Consider the following 24538-nt stretch of genomic DNA (forward strand, 5'->3'; position numbering starts at 1 on the left):
GAACCAGACGAAAATTCTAATAAAAAAAACCTCCAATCTCAGGAAGGCAATTAACATCTTCAAATGGTTCGACAGACATTGCCATTGACTTCTACATGAACTCGGCAGGTTTTAGGTGGCGAAGTGTCAAATTAGAACTGTTTCCATGGTCAAGGTCATGGTCATATTTCTTAGCAGTATCTGTGAAGTATTAGCAACTATTGCATCAATTCTAACAGCTGCCTTTCATGAAACTCAGGGATTCTGCTCAGCAGGGACACAAAACAGTTACAAAGTCAGCAACCCCCTCCACAGCAGTTCAGTTGTTTTCAGATTGTTCACCAGAAATAAAGCGTTTGAAAGTGACCAAGCCCTTTAATACTGTAGGATTTGTTTAGCTGTAAATTTGCAATTATTATTCAGATTATTCAATTAAACGAATAAAGATAAGACATATGAATGCATTCTGTGGTTGTTTAATTAATCCCTAGCATACAGTAGCTTCACATTCAGAAAGCAGAAAGGACCACTTCCTAGTCAGTTTTACCTAATTACAAAGAGATTATGATGACTTGGAGAGACGCTTTTATCTAATAAGTATAAAAAAATAATTAGAATTCTTGTAGCATATATCACACAAGTACAAAAACCATATATGAATTCAGAAAAAATATATTTCAGATACTAATTATTTTCTTGCAAGGAAAGGAAATCTTGCTTGCTTCATGTGATGTATCCTCTAACTCTGAGCACCGACCCCAAACAGATATGTCTGAATAGAAGTTATCATGTTCTGGAAGATAATGTCCAACCTATTTTATTTTGCTGTGTGCCAAACTGGTGCCTATATAAGGACCATGCAACCACTTGCTTCACTGAGCCAGGGCTACTTCATTATGTAATGTTAGACTACTTAGAAGTCTACAGATCTGGCACAGTCCCAATAACATAGGCAGAAAATGAACTGTATTCATAGAGATTCACTTAAGGCCATCAATAAATACCACCTTACATCGCGGATAGAGATTTTTGGAGCTTTTATTTGGCTAAATCATTTGGTAAAAGGTCTAAAGTTCCCTTGCCTTCTACTTGAAGTTCAGTCACATCACTGTTTGATGTAACAGGCGATAGGCTGCATAAACAGTCTTTGCTTTCTTCCTCTGTAGACTCTACTATTACAATGTTGTTTGTACAGCATGTTTCACTGGCAGCTTCAGGTCTTTTCAAGTCATGTTCTGTGTGCAGAGACCTTGTTTCACCATTGCCAGAGTCGGTTTCCTCTGATTTAGTGCAATTGTCACCAGATGTAACTGTTCCATCATCACACGCTTCTGTTTCTTCTGTTGTACAGCTATTGTTCTCAGTTGTAACTGTTCCATCATCACAAACTTCTATTTCATTGACAGAAATAACTTCAGCTGTTGCCTGTCTGTTAATTTCTTCAGTTTGCATGGTTTCTGTTCCATTTTCTACAGCCCGCTGAACTGCTGGACTCTCTGGGGCTTTGATGCTTTTGGCATGCCTCAATTTCTTTTCTACGTGGAGGTGTTTTTTCTGGGAGCTTGGCATGTTTGTCTTTTTAACAGCTTTGTTTTCATCTGCCTTCTCTTTATTTGGTGGTCCCCAAATAAAGTGTTCAGGCGGCTTATAATGAAAGCAGGCAAAACGTAAAAGTTTTCTCCTTTGTCTTCTGTCTTTAATGGTGTATACAAAATACTCCAGTGCACTTTGCTTCATATTTGGAATTGTATTGGCAACAACAGACTCCTGAAGAAAGAGCTTTATTAGTGGCGGCTTAAAGTTTTCATAACCAAGCTCTCCGAGACTTTTCAAAATCCGGGTAATTCTTAAATAGTTGTGCTGCGATCTGCAAAAAAAATATAACAACATATTAACTGGAGACAATATAACGGCAATAATTATTGAAATCTTTTTGCTTTGGTTGGACAAAATAAACATCTTTGCAGGTTTCTGCCCATTGTGCCCAAGTATGTTGCATCTTTTCTGTATGAATGGATCTGGTCAATGTGTGTGTACAAAGTAGTGCTAATGCCCAAAGGGGACTAGCAGAATATTTTTGTAGGTAAATATATTAGTCTATGGGTTTTACAAATATATATAATTGTGCTTTTACATTAAGATGTATATACAGAGCTCTAGTATAGAATAAGTGCATTCTGAAACAATTTGTACATCCTTGAAATTTAAGAATTTTTATCTTAATGCATACATACACAGAATCTGTACTAATACAATAAACCCTTGCATGCCCATTTTTGTTTGATAACTACTCAAACATAAAACATGCTGCTATAAGTATATCCCTCGCAACTATTCCTAGTAATAGATTTAATTTTATAAGTAGTAGTGCAGTAACATGTACAGCATTTGTCCAATAACCAGATCAACTGATCATTTATCCCCTTTGCCTGGTTTCAAACAGGGTTGTTGTGCCTGACCTGATTTGCAAACACAAGTGCTACCAGCACAATATACTCCTGAGGGCAAGTAGGTACAAGAGAGTGATATGATGAAGAGTTCAGCTCTGCTCCTATTGCTTCACCTAGGGCTGTGATTTCTTTTAAAGAGGTGGTTCACCTTGAAGGTAACTTTTAGTATGTTATAGAATGGCCAATTCTAAGCAACTATTCAATTGGTTTTCATTATTTATAGTTTTATAGTTATTTGCCTTTTTCTTCTGACTCTTTGCAGCTTTCAATTGGGCATGACCCCTTCTAAAAAAAACAAATGCTCTGTAAGGTTACAGATGTATTGTTATTGCCCCCTTTTATTACTTATGTTTGTATTCAATCCCTCTCCTATTCATGTCCCAGTCTCCTTTTCATATCAATGCATGGTTGCTAGGGTAATTTGGACCCTGAAATTACAAACTGGAGAGCGCTGAATAAAAAGCTAAATAATTCAAAACCACACAAATAATAAAAAATGTAAAAACAATTGGAAATTGTCTCAGAATATCACTCTCTACATCATACTTAAGGTTATCTCAAAGGTGATCAACCCCTATAAGTTAATGAGCCCTTTTACCTCCAGAATGAGACGCCCAGAGGAAACACTGAAGATTATGCCATACTGCAACAATTTACAACACACAGAATTATATTTTTATAACAAATGTTTAACACTTTACCTGAAATCTTGCTGATTTCAGTTACTGTCACTGTAATTAAAAGATTCGTCATCAACCCTGGTGGTAGTGTTGATAAGATAGGTGAATCTTCTATGTGCAGCCTGCCTTTTCCACCTCATAGATTTTGCAGCAATTGCCTATAATGTTTCTATGCTGCCGGGCTGATTAATGTGCAGCTGTGATTTATGCTGCATTTGTTTGTCCTTGAGCCATGGGGGGAAACTCACTAAAGGGCAAATTAACACACTTACACTTAGGTCAATTTGAATAGAGCTTTCTTCAGAGCCTAATACCGCCTGACACTTCCCCAGCCTAAAGACAGGGGATGGCTCCTTTCAACCAGATACATTTTTGGGGTAAGAAATAAAAACTGTTTTATAGACACTACTGTTTCGTATTTAATCTCTATTTTTCCTGCAAGTGGAACTGCTCAGTTGTTGTTCCATGTAAGAGATACAATCACTAATTGGGCATTTTATCTCAGAAAGTACATTTTATGTTTAATTACCCTTTAGTTGTTCCCTTACAATTATGTTAAAAATTGCCTGAGGAAAAAAATAAAAATCAGAAGGACAAGCAATCTTTTTTTAAATGAACAAGAAACAATTACGAGGTTCACACTCAACATATTTCAGCTGTAAAAATCACATTTTTGTTAGTATTTTCATTTGCCAACATAACTATTCTTTTCTTATAATTTCTGAACTCCAAAAATAGAGAGGGTTACGTATTTCTTTTAACTAAATTACAGAATGAACAATGAAAATTGCAGCATAAGAGAGGTAAACCTTTGATTTTGTCTCTTTATTGTTTCATGTCATTTTATTCATTTAGCTTTGATCACTGTGGAATGACATAGATGAGATCAAAAGCAGTTTAAAAAAACGGAAGGCTTAAAACAAAGGCACATCATAAAAGATCTTTCAAATATCTAATGCGTTTATATGGAGTTCAAACTGCATATCAAAACCTCTCTGCAAGGAATGATGCATGAAAATATATTGCAGGGAATGGTGGTGCAGATTAAAGCTTTTTTTTTAGATTCTAAATTATTTAAACCTTTAAAAAATGATGATGTTAAAGGGAAAAATGATTCCTTACTTTTAAAGGAGATGGGAAGGTACATACATAACAATTAATATAATACAATAATAATACAAACTGAAGTGCCCAAATGAAGCACTATATTTGTCCAAATTTGAGATGAAGATGAACGGAGACGAAGCCTGATCCCTTGAAAGATAGTGGCGCTGACTTCATTAACGGGTTTTTCCCTCAAGCAACATAAGGAAATAGCACATGAGCAGATGTCAAACAAGTGTTAGGGTTTATGTGAAGACACTGGCTGAATGTAGGAGAGCAGAGAAGCACAGAACTCCCCTGTTAGTAGTAAATTAGTTAGAAATTATATATACAATGGTGCTCAAAACTAAGGCCTGCTCCTATAATTCCCTTCTCCATTAGGGGAGTTCCCAAGCATATTTTTCTAATCAAATGGGGATTAGTTCAGATCACACAAGCCTCACTGCAAAAATATTAAAACCTGTGAGGTTTTAGGCTTTGGATTTCCTTTAGTCTAATTGAAAATTTGCTACATAATGGCAAGCATACTCCCTTTTTCAATATGAGTGCAATGATCACGGCTTGTTTATTAATGAATGACAAAATAACTATGGTTCTGTTGCTTCTTGAGCTAAACAGAGCAATCAGGCAAAGTAAATCTACTCCATGTTTGGTTCTTGCGAGGGAGATAATAAAAAGGAGTTTATTATGCAGGGGGATTAACTGTGCACATGCAAACGAATTATTTATCTCGTAAGGACCAAACATTGAGTGGCTTCTATATCCCTGTTCATGAAATAACAGAAACCATGGGTTTATCAGGATTGAAATAATAAGCAAAATGTATGTAACTATACACCCAAAAAAACTTAAGCAACATATATCAAATTAAGTGGCATATTAAAGAATCCTACGAAACTGGTATATACGTATATTTAAGTAAATATTGCCCTTTAACATATTTTGCCTTGAACCACCATTTCGTGATGGTCTGTGTGCTGTCTCCTGACCAGAAATACTACAACTCTAACTGTAACAGGAAGAAGTGTGGAAGCAAAACACACAACTCTGTCCATATGACCTAATGTATGGGTTGTTTGTGTGCACCATGAATCCTACGATCCCAGGGGTTGGACCATATTTTTTTAAAAAAAGTATATTATTATGAAAATGGTTTATTTACCTGAAGCAGGGTTTTACATATGAGCTGTTTTATCAATATATTTTTAAAGAGACCTACATTGTTTGGGGGGTATAGATTTCCTTTAAGCACAAATCCCATTCATTAAACTCATTTTGAACAAAGGGTATACTGCCCCTTTAACATCCAACAAGACACAGCCAACAATAAATTTGTCTGTAAACATTGTGTATTAATGCAAACAAGGGGGGGGGGACATACTCATTTAAGTGTTGAAACCTCTCTTGCCAGTTTGGTGCCCGTAAAACATTTCCATTTTTATCAATCAATTTGATCCCAAAAAAATCCAGCATCATCTTGTAGGCCAAGAGGAATCTCTTAATTGCTTCCTTAGTTTTTTTGAATTCCTTAAAACAAACAAACAAAGTAAAAAAGTATATAAATATTAAGGAAAATGTTCATGATACAAATATGCTCAAGTTAATCTTATTTTCAGTTGCATGCAATGACTGACTGGGATGTCCATGGCTTGGGGCTGCTACCTCAGGGGCCCCCAACCATAGTCACAAGCTCCTCCATAAAGAGAAGAGAATTAAGATGGCCATACATAGGCCCATACTGCCTGCCACTTGTCCCTTTTCACCAAGTCAGCCACTTATTGGCTTGTGTATTGGGTCAAAATTAAGTCTCCTCTAACAATTTCAGATCTAGGCTCTGCCAGATATAAAGTAGAAATACTGGTAAAGCTGAGTCGGAAAGTGCTGCATTGGAATATGGATGCAGTCCTTTCCACAGGTCTTCCATAAGATTTTAACAGTGTCCTAGGGTCATAAAATCAACTGAATTTTAGCTACCACTGGTGTGGCCAAAATAGGCAAAGATCTGCATGTCTGGCTACCTCACTAAATGAGCATTTCTGTACTGTAGCATTCACAGATCAGTATTAACTTTAAGTATGTATCACTTCCTGGCAGAGCCTAATCTGCAAACATACAAGGCGAGTAAGAAGAACTTTCCAATAGAAAAGGCACATGCCGTTCCCCAATCTCTACACTCTAGAAGTATTAGGGTTGTCTCAGCACTAATTTCTGCTAAATAAAACTAAGTCTATAAGAGCTAGGACTCTCCTGTACTATGTTAAGAAATTCATTGTTAAATATTGTATGGGAACTAGAATGCCTTCAGATGGACACTAGGATAATCTATTGAATACATTTCTTCCCAAGATTAGACGTACCTACGAAGCCCAGGATTGCCTAGCTAAATTTCCAAAGATATGATCCCCTTAATTGGATATTCACCCTTCCGATGATAATTTGACACCCTAAGTAATCACAAATGTTCTACATTATACATACACTGGCTAAGTGTCTATGGTCTCTGCTGTGTAGATATAGTTGCCTGCCATACCTGCATTCTATGCCACAACTGTGTAATGTGAACCACTCTGTTGTTTTTTGTTATGTCTACTTTTATTTTGCATGCATGCTGTATGTGTTGTAACTTCTGCCATCTTTTTAAGGCACTTGGTATGCCTAAACTTAGAGCACCATTAGCATTCAATTCAGTAATTGCAAATTCTACAAAGACAATTCACAAGTGCAAAAAGTGTGAAAATACTGCTACTGCTTTCACTAGTTTGTTCACTAAATAAATGAATCAATGACTTCTTCAAGGGCTACCATACAGTCTTTGAATACGATTTTATTCATGCTCTAGATCAGGGATCCCCAACCTTTTTTCCCCTGTGAGCTACATTCAAATGTAAAAAAGGTTTGGGAGCAACACAAGCATGGAAAAAGTTCCCGGGATGCCAATTATGGGATGTGATTGACCATTTGGTTGCCTCAATGTGGCTCTGGTTGCAGTACATCTGGTTTTTATGCAAATAAAATGTGCCTCTAATCCAGGAATTCAAAAATAAGCACCTTCTTTGAGGCCACAGGGAGCAACATTCAAGGGGCTGGTGAACAACATGTTGCTCACAAGTCACTGGTTGGGGATAACTACTCTAGAACACCCCTCTCTCTCTAGCTATCTATGTCTTCAAGGATACCTGAGCTGCTTATTTACAGCATGGATTTAGAATTTAAATTAAGTGATGGAAAAAGACTTTGTACGCTACCACTGAGAAAACTTTCTCTACAATATCTTGCTGTCTTTTATTGGAGAGGGTTTTGAAAGGCGAGGTGGAGAAGTGGACTAATTGGAAGTCTGGCTCTGCAGTTATGCTGCAACAAGACAATCTGGAAGCGCATCTAGGCAGTAATTTCAATGACAAACTAGGAGACAGCCTGAATAGGAAAATAAGTCATAAAAATCTGGCTCGTCACAATGTTACAAGACTTCTGGTAAAATAATTAATTTTATACATTTTTTGTATAATTAAAGTGGCCTTTATGAGACAAGATCAAGCTGATGTCTAAACCGAGAAAAAATTCAGCATTAAAATGCTTAACTATATGTTAGACCTCACCACTGCTAAGGAGCTTCTTCTCACAGTGGAAGCTAAAGAGGACTAAAAGTCCCAAGCATTCTGGATAACAGGATCCTTTACCTACACTAGCTTTTAACCTCCATAAAAAGTATTCATTTACCTCTAAGGTAGATAAAAGGTAGGTTAAAGAATCAAATTTATTAAGGCATATTTTTCTATTATTTAACATTCTGTGGGCTTCAGAAGTAAACAGGGAAACCACAGGGCTTTATCTTATGTATATTGCCATGGTGATATGAACAGTTTGCTCCTTTAATGCATTAATAGTTGTCAAGCAAGATACACTGAAATATCAGAGCATCAAAAGGTGCTTTCTCATTTTGTGAAAACCCATAGTGATAGGTGGCAACCTCTCTGATATCACATGAAAATGTATTTTTACGTTCTTCCAAAAATCCTATTTTTGTTCCAGAGAACAAAAACACATTCCCCAAAATGAGTTTTATCAGAAAGGCTTGAACAATGTTTACAGCTTATTTATGACTACATGATTCCTTCTCCAGGGAAAGGAGTCTTACCTCAATTTCATACGAAGTCAGCTCTTTAGCATAGAAATTCAAGCCTTGCTCTCTTAAAGGAAAAAGCCTGGGAAAAGAGAAAACAGTTCACGTATATATGCATAACAACAGTTTTATGCTCAGTCAAAGAACTTGCAATAAACCAGGATTTAAAGTAGCACTACTTACCATTGTATGTAGGTGTGATTATGTTCCAGCTTTTCATAGTCACCTTTCCACTTATTTAAAATCTCTTCAATATTAACGCCTGAGAACAAACCATAAACATGTTAAAAAGTCCATGCAAACAAGAAGGTTTAGGCGTTGTTAAACCCTTCAACTAGGAAGACACGTGGTAAGGAGAAATATTGAAAAAAAAGAGTGAACAAAAACATGCAATGAGAATAAGGATGGCATAAGAAAGGAAAAATAGAGAAGAAAACAATTTATTACTAATAACATTTATAACTGAAATGAAAGTAGGCATTAGCTGTAGGGTAGAGGAATCACCAGAGGTGCACCATGTATAGTATGTCTGCAAGATCACATATTCACAGTCTAACCACTAAACAAGAAGGCTATGGAAGTTAAAAGGAAGGTTGTGGCCTCAGACAACACAATTAGGCTAGATCTACAATTTAAAGGCATTCTGTCATGATTTTTATGGTGTAGTTTTTATTTCTAAATTACACACTTTACACTGCAAATAATTCACGCTACAATATAAAATGTCATTCCTGAACCAAGTGTATTTTTTTTAGTTGTTATATTACACACTTTACACTGCAAATAATTCACACTACAATATAAAATGTCATTCCTGAACCAACAAGTGTATTTTTTTTAGTTGTTATATTGGTGTGTAGGCAGCCATCTCAGGTCATTTTGCCTGGTCATGCGCTTTAAGAAAGAGCCAGCACTTTAGGATGGAACTGCTTTCTGGCAGGCTGTTGTTTCTTCTACTCAATGTAACTGAATGTCTCAGTGGGACCTGGATTTTTACTACTGAGTGCTGTTCTGAGATCTACCAGTGAGCTAATATCTTATATTAGGGAGCTGCTACCTTGTTACCTTCTCATTGTTCTGCTGATGGGCTGCTGGGGGAGAAAGGGAGGGGGTATCACTCCAACTTGCAGTACAGCAGTAAAGAGTGGCTGAAGTTTATCAGAGTACAAGTCACATGACTGGGGGCAGCTGGGAAACTGACAATATGTCTAGCCCCATGTCGGATTTCAAAATTAAATGTAAAAAAAATCTGTTAATAATAGCCTAGTTGTCCAAAAACTGCTATGTTGGCTTGGCAGAGTTTGGGTTATCAGGCAAAAAGACAGGTACAGCATACCTGCAAAATACTTACTTTATTTTTCTATATTACTTACTGCATGCTAAAGTCTTTTTTTGCATTATTGTTTCTATAATATTAAACAATTTACATACAAAGTAATATTCTATACAAGAGGTGGAAAGGGCCCTGCTCAAAAGAGCTTTCATTCTAAATTATTACACATTTATATTAAAATTAAAGGAAAACCTTTCCCTACCATTTTTTGAGAAAATTGGATCTCAGATACAATGTAGAAAGACATTGGGGCTCATTTATAAACCCTGGGCAAATTTGCACCTGGGCAGTAAACCACAGTAACCAATCAGTGATTAACTTTTTTTTTTAGCCAGCTGCAGGTTAACCAGTAAAAGCAAACATCAGATTGGTTGCCATAGGTTACTGCCCAGGAGCAAATTTGTCCAGTGTTTATAAATGTGCCCCAGTGTGGCCACCAACCTAACTGTATTTTAAGGCTAAGCATTGGATAAAGGGGACCACAATTTAAAAAGTGGTGGTGGGGCATGTGGCAAGACAAGACCCCATAATAACAATATTGAGCTGAGTTTGCACAAAATTCTGGAAACATTAAATCTCTTGAGATGTACACAGCTGGCAAGCCAAACCCTTCCAGTGCATTCGAGCACGGCTGTAACTACAATTAAGCACTGCCCTATGGACAGCCACAGAGATCTGCATATTAATAAAAATAAATATCTATGAAAAGTTATATGTACTAAATGTGTCGATGTGTGTAATAGCACTCTAGGCCCTGAATAAACAATATACCAAAACATAGTGACCATTTTTGTATCTTTATAGAAATCTGCATCCCAAAATACAAGTAACTGTAGCTGAGGAAACGATGCCACAATGTTCGGGGGGTGACCGAGCACTGTATGTGGCTGCACAAATTCATATATAATTAGAAAGAATGTTCTGCATAAACAGGCTTCATATTATAGTACACCTACAAGTACACGTTCAGTTTAATTCAAGCTTCTAATAATTTGCAAGTTTGTTTCTTTGTTCTTATTCTTCATGCAACATGGATATCACCCAACAGAAATTTTTTAGCTAATTTTATATTCTGACAAGCCAGCAACAATATGAGCTATCAGCCTTAAAGGAACAGTAACATGAATTTTTTCTATAAAAAATTAGTTTGCCCTTAACGAAAAAAACCACCAGCACACGTTTAACTTAACATTCGCAGTTAAGAAATATCTTACCGATACTCCGATTGTGCTCCTCTTCCGAAAAGGCGACGATCCATCTGGCGATGCTCAATTTCTCCTCCCTGCCTTTCTATAGGAGATAGCCAGCGAGGAGAAATCGAGCGCCGCCAGATTGATCATCGCCATGTCGCCTTTTCAGAAGAGGAGCGCAAGCGGAGTATCGGTAAGATATTTCTTAATAAAGTCTTTGCGAATGTAAAGTTAAATGTGTGCTGGTGGTTTTTTTTTCGTTAAGGGCAAACAAATTTTTTATAGAAAAAATTTCATGTTACTGTTCCTTTAAATGTAGGCTTTTCACATACAATAAGAAATGTGCATTTTTACTTACCATCTGGTTTGAAAGGGATCTTATTCATGTAAAATCTCAGATTGCACAGGTCATTTGGAGAGCGAAGATCCTTAAAATTCTGCTAGAAAAGAAAAATCTAGGTAAATACAGTACATGCGGAGAAACCAACATACACTTACGACATGCTTTACCTTTTACAAATACCACTTGCAAACACTCAGGGAGGTGCTTTCAATGATTTCAGAATGATCCCACAATATGTCAGACCATGAAAAAGAAATGTACAGAGATTCTGGAAAAAGTTTTATACAAAGGGGCACGTTATCCATGTTCTGTAAAAGTAAACAAAAGCTGACAAAATACACCACAGATCACCAGGAATCACAGCCTAAAAAACAGTGAACTCATAAAGTTGTGTATTGATATTCAGAGATCCCAGAAGCATCCACTTGAAAACGCTGAAAATATGGCATTCATCCTTCACTTTTTTTTTACAGATCGAATTTCACTGGATTTACTTGCTGCTTGAATTTTTCCCATTGATTTTAACACATGAGCAAGGTCTGAAATGGTGTAAAATAATGGTATCACAATCTGGCGATCAGGTGGTGTAAAATAAAAATAAAACACACACCCCTTGATAAATTTATCTTTATTTTATACAGTTTATTTTTCTCTGGTGTTCATCGTTTTATAAAGAATGATAAATAAGCCCTTCAATATACAAAAGGCTTTAAAAGTCACAGTTCATAGACTGTAACATTCCCCCCTATGTGCCTCATAAGGCACATAGGGGGGAATGTAATTAATGTTTATGCATGTTTAGCACTGCTAGCAATGTAAAATCATTTGATGGTGAATATTACATTGCACATTTAGCGTTAGCACCTGCTCTGGAGTATTGAATGTTTTTTCGTAAAAACTGTTTTTGCTATTGCTATTTTATTACATCCACTGCGAACGTCGGCAAAAACGATTTGTTTAGAAACTTTGCAATGAAGTCGTTGAGGTCTTTAATCAGTCAAAAAGGGCACAAACATGGTTCCAAACGTTCGCAAGAATCTTCAAGTAGGTTTTTTGCGCTAGCGAAACATATAACATACCCCCTCATAGGGTTGTGACCTGTCTGATTTTGGGATTGATGCTGTGATCAGCCAATTGCCCCATCATAGCTCTGCCTGTGGACATTACTGACCTATATATATATATATATATATATATATATATATATATATATATATATATATATATATATATATATATATATATATATATATATATATATATATATATATATATATATATATATATATATATATATATATATATATATATATACCTACCAGAGAACACCACAGTTTCATTGTAATAGACTGGTTTTGCTTCCAATAAAGATTAATTATATCTTAGTTGGGATCAAATACAAGCTACTGTTTTATTATTATAGAGAAAAATGAAATCATTTTTAAAAAATTGGATTATTTGAGTATAATGAGTCTGTGGGCAGACGGCCTTTCCATAATTTGGAGATTTCTGGATAAAGCTGGCGAAATCTTCCAGTACAGAGAGTAATAAAGCAGACAGTAGTTCTGATTTTAGAAGCATCAGTACATTTGATGAAAGTGCACTGAGAAGTTTATGGCATAGCAGTTATATATAAAGAGTATAAAGGGGTTTATTTTATGTTTCACTAACATGCTTGTTTTCAGAGCTAAAAAGAAGATAGAAAGGCTACTGCATAGAAAATGTGAAAAGCCAATCTTACTGGATATTGGTGTCGATACTTGAATAAATCCCTTGCTGCATAAAAGCTTCTCTTTGGTTTGATGTTCTGTTCCGCGGTGCTGCTGTCACCCTACAATGCATGAAAGAAGGTGTGGAAAATCAAATGAAAATAGATAATGAGCCAAGACATTGTCACAATGGTAAATGGCAACGGAATCTGCTTTTTATGTTCCTCACAAAGCACTGTTAGGGTCTGTCTCTTATCCATGAAAAGCCATATATGCCTCTATACCCTTTGCTTTATATAGTATCTCCTATTCATATTCTAGTCTCTTATTCAAATCAATGCATGGTTGCTAGGGTAATCTGGACCCTAGAACCAGATTTCTGAAATTGCAAATTGGAGAGCTGCTGAATAAAAACTAAATACAGTAACTCCGAAACCACAATGAATAAAAATAAAATCCAATTGCAGATTGTATCAGAAGACAACTCTGTACATCATACTAACAGTTAATTCAAAGGTGAACAACCCCTTTAAAAACCTTGTCAGAGCAATAGCTGCATTGGCTTGGTGATACGGTCTTCGTCCCTACAGGCTGAATACCGTTGTTTTGATCCGATCATTTGGCCCTTAGGTCTTTGTGGTCATATCATGCAAATTACACGGATCAGCCTGTATGACTACAAATTATTAAAAAGTTATGAGTCTCTCATGAGAACACCGTGGGACAAGAACTTTCATCTGTTGCATGCCATTATACTATTCCTGGCATGTAAAGGATAAAAAATAAAAAATAAGTTATGATAACGCTGAAAATATCAGTCAGAATGAAAGGCACTTAATCAGGTTATATTATATCCTTTACCAGGAATAAGACCTGGTGCGGTCATTTGAAAAGGTCCCTAATTCCACCTGCTCTTATTACAATTTTGCCACTGCTTTATTTTTTTGTCCACTCATGCTGTGAGGATAGCATTAACTCATGTCATACATGTTCCTAATATTTCAGGTTTGTATGCAATTTCTTTTTAATAAACCTGCTTACAGACAGCAAACTTTAAAGCAAAACAGTGACATCTTGTTAATCCTTTTATATGTACAGGATTGTTCTATTGCATTGTATTAAAGGGATACTGTCATGGGAAAAAAAATTTTTTTCAAAATGAATCAGTTAATAGTGTTGCTCCAGCACAATTCTGCACTGAAATCCATTTCTCAAAAGAGAAAACAGATTTTTTTTTATATTCAATTTTGAAATCTGACATGGGGCTAGACATTTTGTGAATTTCCCAGCTGCCCCTGATCATGTGACTTGTGCCTGCACTTTAGGAGAGAAATGCTTTCTGGCAGGCTGCTGTTTTTCCTTCTCAATGTAACTGAATGTGTCTCAGTGGGACATGGGTTTTTACTATTGAGTGCTGTTCTTAGATCTACCAGGCAGCTGTTATCTTGTGTTAGGGAGCTGTTATCTGGTTACCTTCCCATTGTTCTGTTGTTTGGCTGCTGGGGGGGGGGGGGGAAGGGGTGATATCACTCCAACTTGCAGTACAGCAGTAAAGAGTGATTGAAATTTTTCAGAGCACATGTCACATGACTTGGGGCAGCTGGGAAATTGACAAAATGTCTAGCCCCATGTCAGATTTCAAAATTGAATATAAAAAAATCTGTTTGCTCTTTCAAGAAATGGATTTCAGTGCAGAATTCTGCTGGAGCAACACTATTAACTGATTCATTTTGAAATTTTTTTTTTTCCCATGACAGTATCCCTTTAAGACCAATAGAACATAGGTATAGGATTATATCTTAAAATGATTGAAAAGTACAGGTTTTTGCTTCCAATAAGGATTAATGATATCTTAGTTGGGATCAAGTGCAAGCTAATGTTTTATTATTACAGAGAAAAAATAAATCATTTTTAAAAATTTGGATTATTTAGAAAAAAGAGTCTATGGGAGACAGTCATTCCGTAATTCGGATCTTTCTGGATATTGGGTTTACATATAAGGGATCCTATACCTGTATAAATTCAAATGATTTGAGCTGTTCTGGGCTCAGCTATACAACAGCTATCTGTTAGACCCACTGGTACATTTTTAAACCTATTCCTTGTGGAGAACCAGTTTCTTTTCTTTGTGGAAAAGTACAAATCTTTTATGGTACATAAAACAAATGACTACATCCAGAGAGATTAGCCCAAGTCTCTACAGGCTGAAGAGATAAGTAAGAAATTGCTTAACAAAGAAGAAACAAGGAAACTACATTGTACAATGCATTCTCTATGCTGTTTTACATTTGTCAGATGTCATGATCAAACACATATTTCACTTACACATTGGTGCAAACTCTTTCTTGGGGAAAACACAAGTACTCGTATGGGACCCAGAATGTTATCCAGAATGCTTGGGACCTGGGGATTTCTGGATAACGGATCTTTCTGTAATTTGGATCTCCATACCTTGTCTACTAGAAACTCATGTACACATTAAATAAACCCAATAGGCTGGTTTTTCTTCCAATAAGGATTAATTATATCTTAGTTTGGATGCATACTGTTCGAACTGTTTTATTATTACAGAGAAGAAAATCATTTTTAAAATGTTTGGTGACCTCAGGCCATGTGACTTGTGCTCTGATAAACTTCAGTCACTCTTTACTGCTACACTGCAAGTTGGAGTGATATCACCTTCCCTCCCAACCAGCCCATTAGCAGCCTATCAAGAGAACAATGGGCAGGTAAACAGATAGCAGCTTTCTAACACCTCTGCTGAATGATTCAGCTGCCTGAACCGATAATCTAATGGCTCTGCTGCTACTGTCCTGAATTTTAGCAAATGGGTGAACAAGCAAAAACTCTCTGCTGCTCAGTAATTTAGGGTGGTTTGAGGCATTTATCTGCCAGCTGGCCTGAAGTTGTAGTAGACATGATAACAGCGCCAAGCAGAACTACTACGACCTGGGTTGTGGTAAAATGCAATGGGAAGTAGAGAAACAACAGCTGCATCAAAGAATTTCTATTGTGCAGCACTGGCTCCTTCTCAAAGCTTAGAATCAGGCACAAGGCACTCAAATGGCAGCCTAAAAAACTACATTTGTTGGTTCAAGAATAAATCACGACAGAATTCCGTCAATGAAAAAGAAACCTATCCCCCACCTATGATTGTATGCAGTGAAATTACCCCTTCATTTACTTGTTCTGCTGCGGATATGAATTGCTAGATGGCCTCCGGCTGCTCTTCGTAGAAACAAACAGATCTGCCTGCCGACTTTTGCACAGCTGGGAAGGAAGGTGCGGGAGTTGTTTCACATAACTATTAGCAAAGGCTAGCTAGATTATGCAAACAAAACATAAAATATCCCTGCACAATGTTTCCTTACCTTTCTAACGTGTGATTATTTCACTGCAGTGCGGTCAGTGGCCATCTAAAGTTTCCTATCTGCAGCAGTCAGAGCAAGGACATCGACTTGGGAATTTCTGTGCATACAAACATTATATTGGAGACAGGTTTTTCATTAAAGAAAGCAAAAATTGGTTTTCTTCTGTTGCCTTTAGATCTCCTTTAAATATTTGGTGAGCAGGGTAGTAGAATTGAAAACACACCAGGACAATTAAGATTGATTGTCTGTTTTTCCTTGTATGCTGTATGAGATATTATAATGTAGTAGTAGCCTCAGTTACCCCTAGCTGATTATGCCCTTCCTCAAGACTTCTGGGGGGTATTATACATGGAATTGCCACTGTGCCATCCTGCTATGAGTAATGTTGGGTATGTATGCATATAATTGCCACTGTGCCATCCTGCTATTAGTTCTGGGGGTATTTATACTTGAAATTGTCACTGTGCCACCCTGCTATGGGTTCTAAAAGCAAACATGGCCTCTAATAATTTGTCGCAGCACACTGCCATTATTCTATGGGTGTGGCCTTTAGCTGTGGGAGGGGCTACATGGCACACAAAGCATCCCTTCGCCATTTTTATTCCCAGTTCAAGCATTTCTCATGAGTACTTCCTAACCCCACACTACTGTGCAGGGCTTATTTCTGCAGCAATAAAACACTGAGAAAGCCATTAAAATTGTAGTCCTGGTTACAGCTGGATGGAGGGAACAAGCAAATATAAGGGAATTAATTTATTTACCTCTGCTTTCCAAAGGATTAAGTAAATATCCTATGATCAAAAGATATTGATGCAGCCATCTAACCCTGGCTTCCCTGACCCAGAATATACTTCAGTAGCATCCACTACTCCAAAAACAGTTGGTGAGAGCAGCATGAAACCGTGTAATTCTACTAATACTGCTATTAGGGACAGAGCTAGAATGATTTCAGAAAAGCACTGAGCAATACCAAAATTATACTTTTACCATTTAAAACCAGTGTTGTGGGTAGAGGATTTTACAAAGAATTTTCATTCAACTTAAGGAAGTGGCTCATTCAAAGGGTCAGTATACACGTATACATACACTTTGAGCAAAACATAAAAAATACATTCTTTCTTTGAATTCAAACATTGTTACTTTTATTATAAAGCATTATTTTTATTGGCCATAGCTTCTTTTTGAAATTGTAGGGGTTGTGCCCGTTAGCCTATGAGTAAGTTCCCATCCGGCACAAAATGCATTAAGCCATTTGTTATGTTCTAATAAAATAGATTTAATTTAAAAAAAGAAATACGGCTTTATTTACTTTACTGAGGGGCTCACACAATTTCATTTTGACTTTCATATTGACTTAAATATGTAATACCATATGACTGGGGCTTTATGTATGAAGCCACCTTTCTATATTGCCCTTTTCATTAATTTAACTTGACATTATTATTTTTACAAGCTTCATCAACCCCACAATCCTTGTTATTTCAAATAGAAAATATAACACAGTACATAAAGATCAGCAACTAAGAGGTTAAATGCATTAAATGATATAGAAGCTATGTCACTTCCAGAAATAGCTTATGGTATAGTTGTAAGTGGGATTACTTTCACCGATATAATTGAATACTTCAAGCTTTGTTAGATCTTATTGCTTCTGCTACTGAAATTGCTCCATAAACCCTTGTGACACCACAAGAGATATGTCAGTGTTTAGCAATGACTTTTCTCATTAGCATAGTGGCTATAAAACATGGAAAGTTGTCTCCAGTTGTTTTCAAATGTGGACAACTGAATTTATTAAAACAGTTTGGTCTTGGAATTCACAATCACAGCAAGTAGGCAGAAGCTATTTGGGGACACTGTTTGCAATATATCAAAATCTTGTGCATCCCCAGAATGAGGGACCTGATGTCCATGCAAACGCTACACATTAATACTGACCCATTATTTATAAATCACCTTGGCAAAATAACTTTTCCTAAAATGTTAATTTCCTTTTAAGAAATTGGGCCAAATTCAAATCAATAATTATTTTTTGGTTTATCATGTGAAAACTTATAGACGAGATTCAAAACGTCAAATAAAAAAAGAAAAAAAACATTCCAGTTTCTTCCCCATACACTTCCATATAGTTTTGATGTGACAAACCGTGAGATAAGTGTTTCTCATTGAATTGCATCAGGATCTATGGAAAAATCTGGAAGTAAATAAGGAGATACGTTTTTTTGATCAAATTGAATCTAGCCCACTGCAATGGACAAGATTTAATTTTATGAGAAATTATTATCTCCTAATTCAATTCCAGATTGTTCCATAGAGCCAGATGCAAATATTTCTTACGGTTTATCACATAAAACCTCGATTGAAGTCTATGGGGGAAAAAAACAAGAATTGAACTAGTAGAAAAGTTTTTTCTCATTAAATTGAACCTAATCCATACGTTTTCATGAGATAAACCATAAAATAAATGTTTTCTCATGGAAACAAATCTGGTCTATTATTTTATAAAACCTGCTGCGCTGGAGTTTTCCCTGCCCTTCCTATTGTTGTCTACCAATGGCTATATACCAGTCTGCATGGTCTGATAACTGGCAGTCACAGAAACAGGGTACCATGATGCCTAGCTGTTTAGATCAGTCAAGGACTTCATGAAAAAACATTTTTCATGCTGCAAAATACAGTTTGGAAATAACTGTCCTTAAAAGGGTCAGACTGGTGGGTGCAGGGCCCACCTTGCTACCGTCCCAGGGGCCCCCGCACCCTCCTAGCGGGGTGGGGGAGGGAGATCATCTGCCTGGGGAGCGCTAGCAGGGATCAGTTATGGGCTGGCAGGTCCAGTCAGACCCTTGTCCTTTAAAGGGGAAGGAAACCTAGTCGGCGCAAACCCCCCACCCCCCTCACGTTTGTTGCCCACCCTCCTTCCTCCCCCCTGGCCTACCCGTCCCACTGGGCAAATGCCCCTAACTTGTTACTTACCCTTCTGCGCAGGTCCAGTCCAGGGAGTTCACCGACGACATCTTCTTCCACGCGATCTTCTTCCTGCTGTGAACGGCGTTTTGGCGCATGCACAGTAGGATCACTTCGCCGGTACGGATCTACTGCGCATGCGCCAAAAGTCACGCGCATGCGCAGTAGATCGTACCGGCGAAATGATCCTACTGCGCATGCGCCGTTCAAAGCAGGAAGAAGATCGCGTGGAAGAAGATGTCGTCGGTGAACTCCCTGGACTGGACCAGCGCAGAAGGGTAAGTAACAAGTTAGGGGCATTTGCCCAGCAGGACGGGTAGGCCAGGGGGGAGGAGGGAGGGTGGGCAACAAACGGGAGGTGGGGTGGGGGGTTTGCGCCGACTAGGTTTCCTTCCCCTTTAAGACACCACTAATAAAAATATCTATACACTGAAACGCATCAGTTTACAGTGCTGCTGCAGCAGAATTCTGCACTGAAATCAATTTCTCAAAAGAAAAAACACATTTTTTTATATTTAATATTGAAATCTGATATGGGGCTAGACATATTGTCAGTTTCCCAGTTGCCCCCAGTCATGTGACTTGTGCTCTGATAAACTTTAGTCAATCTTTACTGCTATACTGCAAGTTGGAGTAATTTCATCCACCTCTCACCCCAGCAGCCTAACAACAGAACAATGGGAAGGTAACCAGATAGCAGCTTCCAGATAACAGCTGCCTGGTAGATCAACATGTAATAGTAAAATCCAGGTCCCACTGCGACACATTCAGTTACATTGAGTAGGAGTAACAACAGCCTACCAGAAAGCAGTTTCATGCTAAAGTGCTGGCCCTTTCTGAAAGCACATGACCAGGCAAAATGACCTGAGATGGCTGCCTATACACCAATATTACAACTAAAAAAATAAACTTGCTGGTTTAGGAATTAAAGCATAAGTAAACCTTAAAATAAATTAATGTAAAATCGATAAGAGTGATATTCTAAGCACGTTTGCAATATACATTCATTATTAATTTATTTTAAATTCCAAGATATTAAAGGGCATGTAAAGTCTAAAATAGAATTAGGCTAGAAATGCAGTATTTTGTATACTTAACATAAACATGAACTTACTGCACCACAAGCCTAATCAAACAAATAATTTATGCTTTCAAAGTTGCCTACAGGGGGTCATCATCTTGTAACTTTGTTAAAAATCTTTGCAAGACTAAGACTGTGCACATGCTCAGTGTGGTCTGGGCTGCTTAGGGATCGTTATAAACAAAGCTGATTGAGTTCTGCATGGCTGGGAAGTAAGGCAGGGGCTCCCCCTGCTGTTCATAAGTATGATTGTTTCCCTGCTCAGCAGTTAGGGACCATCTGACAATTTCTATCAACAGCAGTAAATGAAGGGAGCATACAGTCAGGTTTCTTATAAAAACGGTACACATTTTTTAATTAAAGTATATTGGAGATAGGTTTCTTTTTCATTAAAGAAAGTAAAAATGGGATTTTATTTTTTTGCCTTTACTGTACTGTTAATATGAATGTTGTTACAACAGCGCCACCTGCTGGTCATTTTCCCACCAGTCTGACCACCAAGTAGTCAAGGAAGTTGTCAGGAGAAAGAAAGAAGCTGCTCTGATGTTCTTCTGCTTAGGAAAAAAATTGAAAACTTTTCTCAAACTTTTCCTAAGCAGCAGAAGAACATCAGAACAGCCTCTTTCTTTCTCCTGACAACTTCCTTGACTACTTGGTGGTCAGACTGGTGGCACTGTTATAACAAAATCTATTCATATTAACAGTACATGTATCCCTTAATATCTTGGAATTAAAAATAAATAAATAATGAATGTACATAGCAAAAGTGCTTAGAATAGCCCCCTCATCAATTTTACATTTATTTTTAAGGTTTACTTATCCTTTAAATTTTATATTGTAGAGTGGATTATTTGCAGTATAAACTGTGATTTAGAAATAAAAACGGCATCATAAAAATCATGACAGAATCCCTTTAAGAACATTCGTTGTTGCAAAAATTCTGAACCGATAGAGCTGTCAGGACTGCCTTAAGCACCCAACTTACCTTCCCGGCGGTCGCAATGCAAATCCAAGATGGCGGTGCCCATGCTGAACAAATGGGTGCGGCATCGCTGCATGATGAGTACCTGGGTGTATTATTGTCTGTCTGATTCCTGGTTTTGATTCCTGCTGTGATCCTGACTCAGATACTTATCTGCCTGCCTGTTTGAACTCTTGCCTGGACTTTAACTAACGATTGTGCCTGATTCCTATTTGTACTGCATACTTGGACTTTAACCCTTGTTGGGCTTCCTCCTCGGTCCTGACTACTCTCGCTGGGAGCCGATAGGCCCCCTGACATAGAGCAAGATTCTTGACCACTCTTTAAGAAGAACAGTTGTTTCAAATAGATGATTGATATTGTAATAAAATATGGAATTGTGGATTCTGAAATAATATACATGTTCAAGCCCGTGTTGCAGATAAAAACGGTTTTTAAAATAATCTTATGTGCTACTTTTACAAATAAAGCTCATTCAAATGTACCCGTAGCTAATCCTTTGAGATTTAATAAACTATCTAATCTTCTGTACACATAATATATTGTGGAACAGCACTTATTTTTGTTGCATCAGCAGTTTCCATGCTTGATTTTGACTGATGCTATTAAAGAAGCAATCTAAACAGTTTTTGCATTTGGGTAAGCAGAACCTGATGACACTTTACATGCCACGCTGTTTCCTGAACATACAAAGTCAGCAGTAGCAGGTTGAAAGCACAATTCACTTGCTGATCATAACTGAATAAACATCAAACTATACTATAAAGAACCAGAAAAACATAGAGCAGGCAATGCTTCAATATACAGGAACAAGGCTATGCTGACAGGTATTTAGATCCTCAATTTATTTATAAAGAATAAACCCCTATTACCAAATACCTGTAATAGTATCCTGGAAGTTACATAAATTGCCTGACTTTAATGTCCTTCTCACATTTTTGCCCAGTTTTCAATACACCTAGCCCTGCACATACTCACCTATTAAACCTTTAAATTTCTGCTGACACGTTTTTATCTGTGTTCAAACAAGAACAAAATACTCCCTCTCTAACCAACTATTGTCAGGCTTATTTATTTCCCTTTGTATCCATATTGTTGAGAAGGCTTGTTTACAACAACCTGGTCCAGTATTGCACTTACAGCTCCATTCTTGACACCCTGCGATCTGGCTTCCACCAAACTGCAGACTTTCACCTATACAACCATCCATTGATCCTACACAAATCTTCACTGTCCTCCCTCTCAGCAGTCTGTCTCTCTATATGCTGAGATTTTGTTGATAGTTAGAGGAGAACCTATGCTCCCTTTGCCTAGAACACGTATAAGAGCTTACATTCAAAATAACCTATTCTGACACTTAGAGGCACATCAAATCGAATTCATGCGAGTAAGGCTACAAACATCTCCAAATTCATCCGTGCACCTCTCCCATTGACTAAAATAGTGAAATTCGAATTCTTAAAGGGCGAGAGTATGATAAGTTTCAAAAATCAAATTAAAATTTTTTGAATCGAGTTTGGATAACTCCCTAGTCGAATTTGACATCTGCCCCCTAGGTGCAAATTTATGAAAATGTGAGATTAGAGTTCACCACTAAAGAACTCACCCACTTTCTGTTCATTGCTATGGGATCTTCAGAAGTGTATATATCAAATGGAAAACTCTACCTTTCGCAAATTGATAAATACACTTCTGAAAATCCCACAGGAATGAATAGAAAGTGGGCAAGTTTTTATGTGGTAAACGCTAATCTCACATTTTGATAAATCTGCCCCTGAATGTAGAGAGACAGCTTGCTGGGGTGGGGTTAGGATGGTTACTTATTTTATTTCAGAAACAGTACAGCATTTATAACAGAATATATTTAAAAGTTTTCTACATTATAAGGTTGATTTAAAATACAGTATGTCCGCTATTTTCCCAGATACAAATGTCTATACTACAAGTAAGTAGAAACACCAAAGTTGCCAGATGTCTAGGTTTAGAGGGTACCAGTCAAACTGTTGGGGTTCACCCTATTTTAAATTATAACATTCATATAACAAAACCAGTTCCACCATTCTGCAACAGTATCATGAAAATATATAGTACTGCAAATAAACATTAAAAATATCACCATACCATAGGCCTCCATTTTATGGTTTGTGAACCGATGGTAAGAAGGTGATATGGGAATGCCCTTTTACTAGAAGAATACAACAAACAGCTACCCACACTAGGTTACTGTTATTATGACATAGAAGTCAGAGGTTTTTAAGGTAAGAATTTTCCAGTCATTAATAATACTGTGTTCAGATGCACCCGATGTTAACACCAACACAGCAAAATAGCATTAGTCATAATGCTACTGAAATTATGGGCAAACTTATACAAAGTTGTGCAGCTAATAATAGAGCATTGTACTACAATGAAACCAATGATAAACAGATGATTCATTCTCATTCCCCAATAACATTTCCGCTATATATTTAAGCATCAGGTAAAGCTTTTAGCAGTACAATTTATGCACTTTTATATGCAATCATTGTAGTTAAAGACAAAAGTAGAAAGCAAGGAAAATTCATGACTGAATTACCCAAACATTATTATGGAAATATAGATTTATTCCCTAGTAATCATAACAGAAATAATGCAAATGCAGAATACAACTTTCAACATCCACCCCCTAGATGGTTACACATAAAGCTGAGTCTTTATAATATCTAGTATAGGTAAATCTTAGAACAACTGGACTTGCTGAGTAATCAATGAAGAAGTTTCACTACTCATCCGTGCAGCTTCTTCAGTTCAACTGACTGGTGTGGGAAGTTCTCTTCCACTCAGCAAGTCCAGTTGTTTTTAGATTTACCTACACTAGATATACCATGACCTGGATGAATGAAAATCTTCATAGTCGAGTTTATATAATGTTAAGTCATCATTCCACAAATATACTGTTATATGCAACATTGTGTCCCCCTCATTATCCCATAAACATAGCCCTTCTGCTAGCTGGTCTAATGAGAAATACGGGGGACAACACTCTAAATATATATATATAACTGTCTGCCAACATGTTTTGTTGTAGAATCCTTGCCTCTGGAAACCTTTCTATACAAGAGATCACCTTTCCCACACAAACAACCTGTATGCCTGGCTTCCAATGAGGCAAAGCACTGGCACTTTACACACAGTACCTGGAATACATAACTTAAATATATAAATATAAATTAGCTTCTCAACAGCTGCTCAT

The 24538-nt window shown here is 37.1% G+C and overlaps 1 protein-coding gene across 2 annotated transcripts in view; it reads right to left on the minus strand.

The window, feature by feature from the left end:
• Positions 1-439: 439 nt before the first annotated feature.
• The window catches only part of ogfrl1.S (opioid growth factor receptor-like 1 S homeolog), a 29151-nt gene continuing 5052 nt past the window's right edge, over positions 440-24538 (minus strand). Inside the window, exons 2-7 of one of the 2 annotated variants that reach the window (XM_018265501.2) lie at positions 12941-13030; positions 11215-11293; positions 8517-8595; positions 8349-8415; positions 5595-5740; positions 440-1846 (exon numbers count right to left, since the gene is read on the minus strand). In XM_018265501.2, coding sequence (XP_018120990.1) covers positions 1018-1846; positions 5595-5740; positions 8349-8415; positions 8517-8595; positions 11215-11293; positions 12941-13030 — 1290 coding nt within the window. In that variant the 3' untranslated portion in view covers positions 440-1017. Of the gene's footprint in view, positions 1847-5594; positions 5741-8348; positions 8416-8516; positions 8596-11214; positions 11297-12940; positions 13031-24538 lie in introns of both variants that reach the window. The other variant, XM_018265500.2, reaches the window with a different exon arrangement.

This window comes from Xenopus laevis, chromosome 5S (assembly GCF_017654675.1).
Source record: "Xenopus laevis strain J_2021 chromosome 5S, Xenopus_laevis_v10.1, whole genome shotgun sequence".
Lineage (NCBI taxonomy): Eukaryota > Metazoa > Chordata > Amphibia > Anura > Pipidae > Xenopus > Xenopus laevis.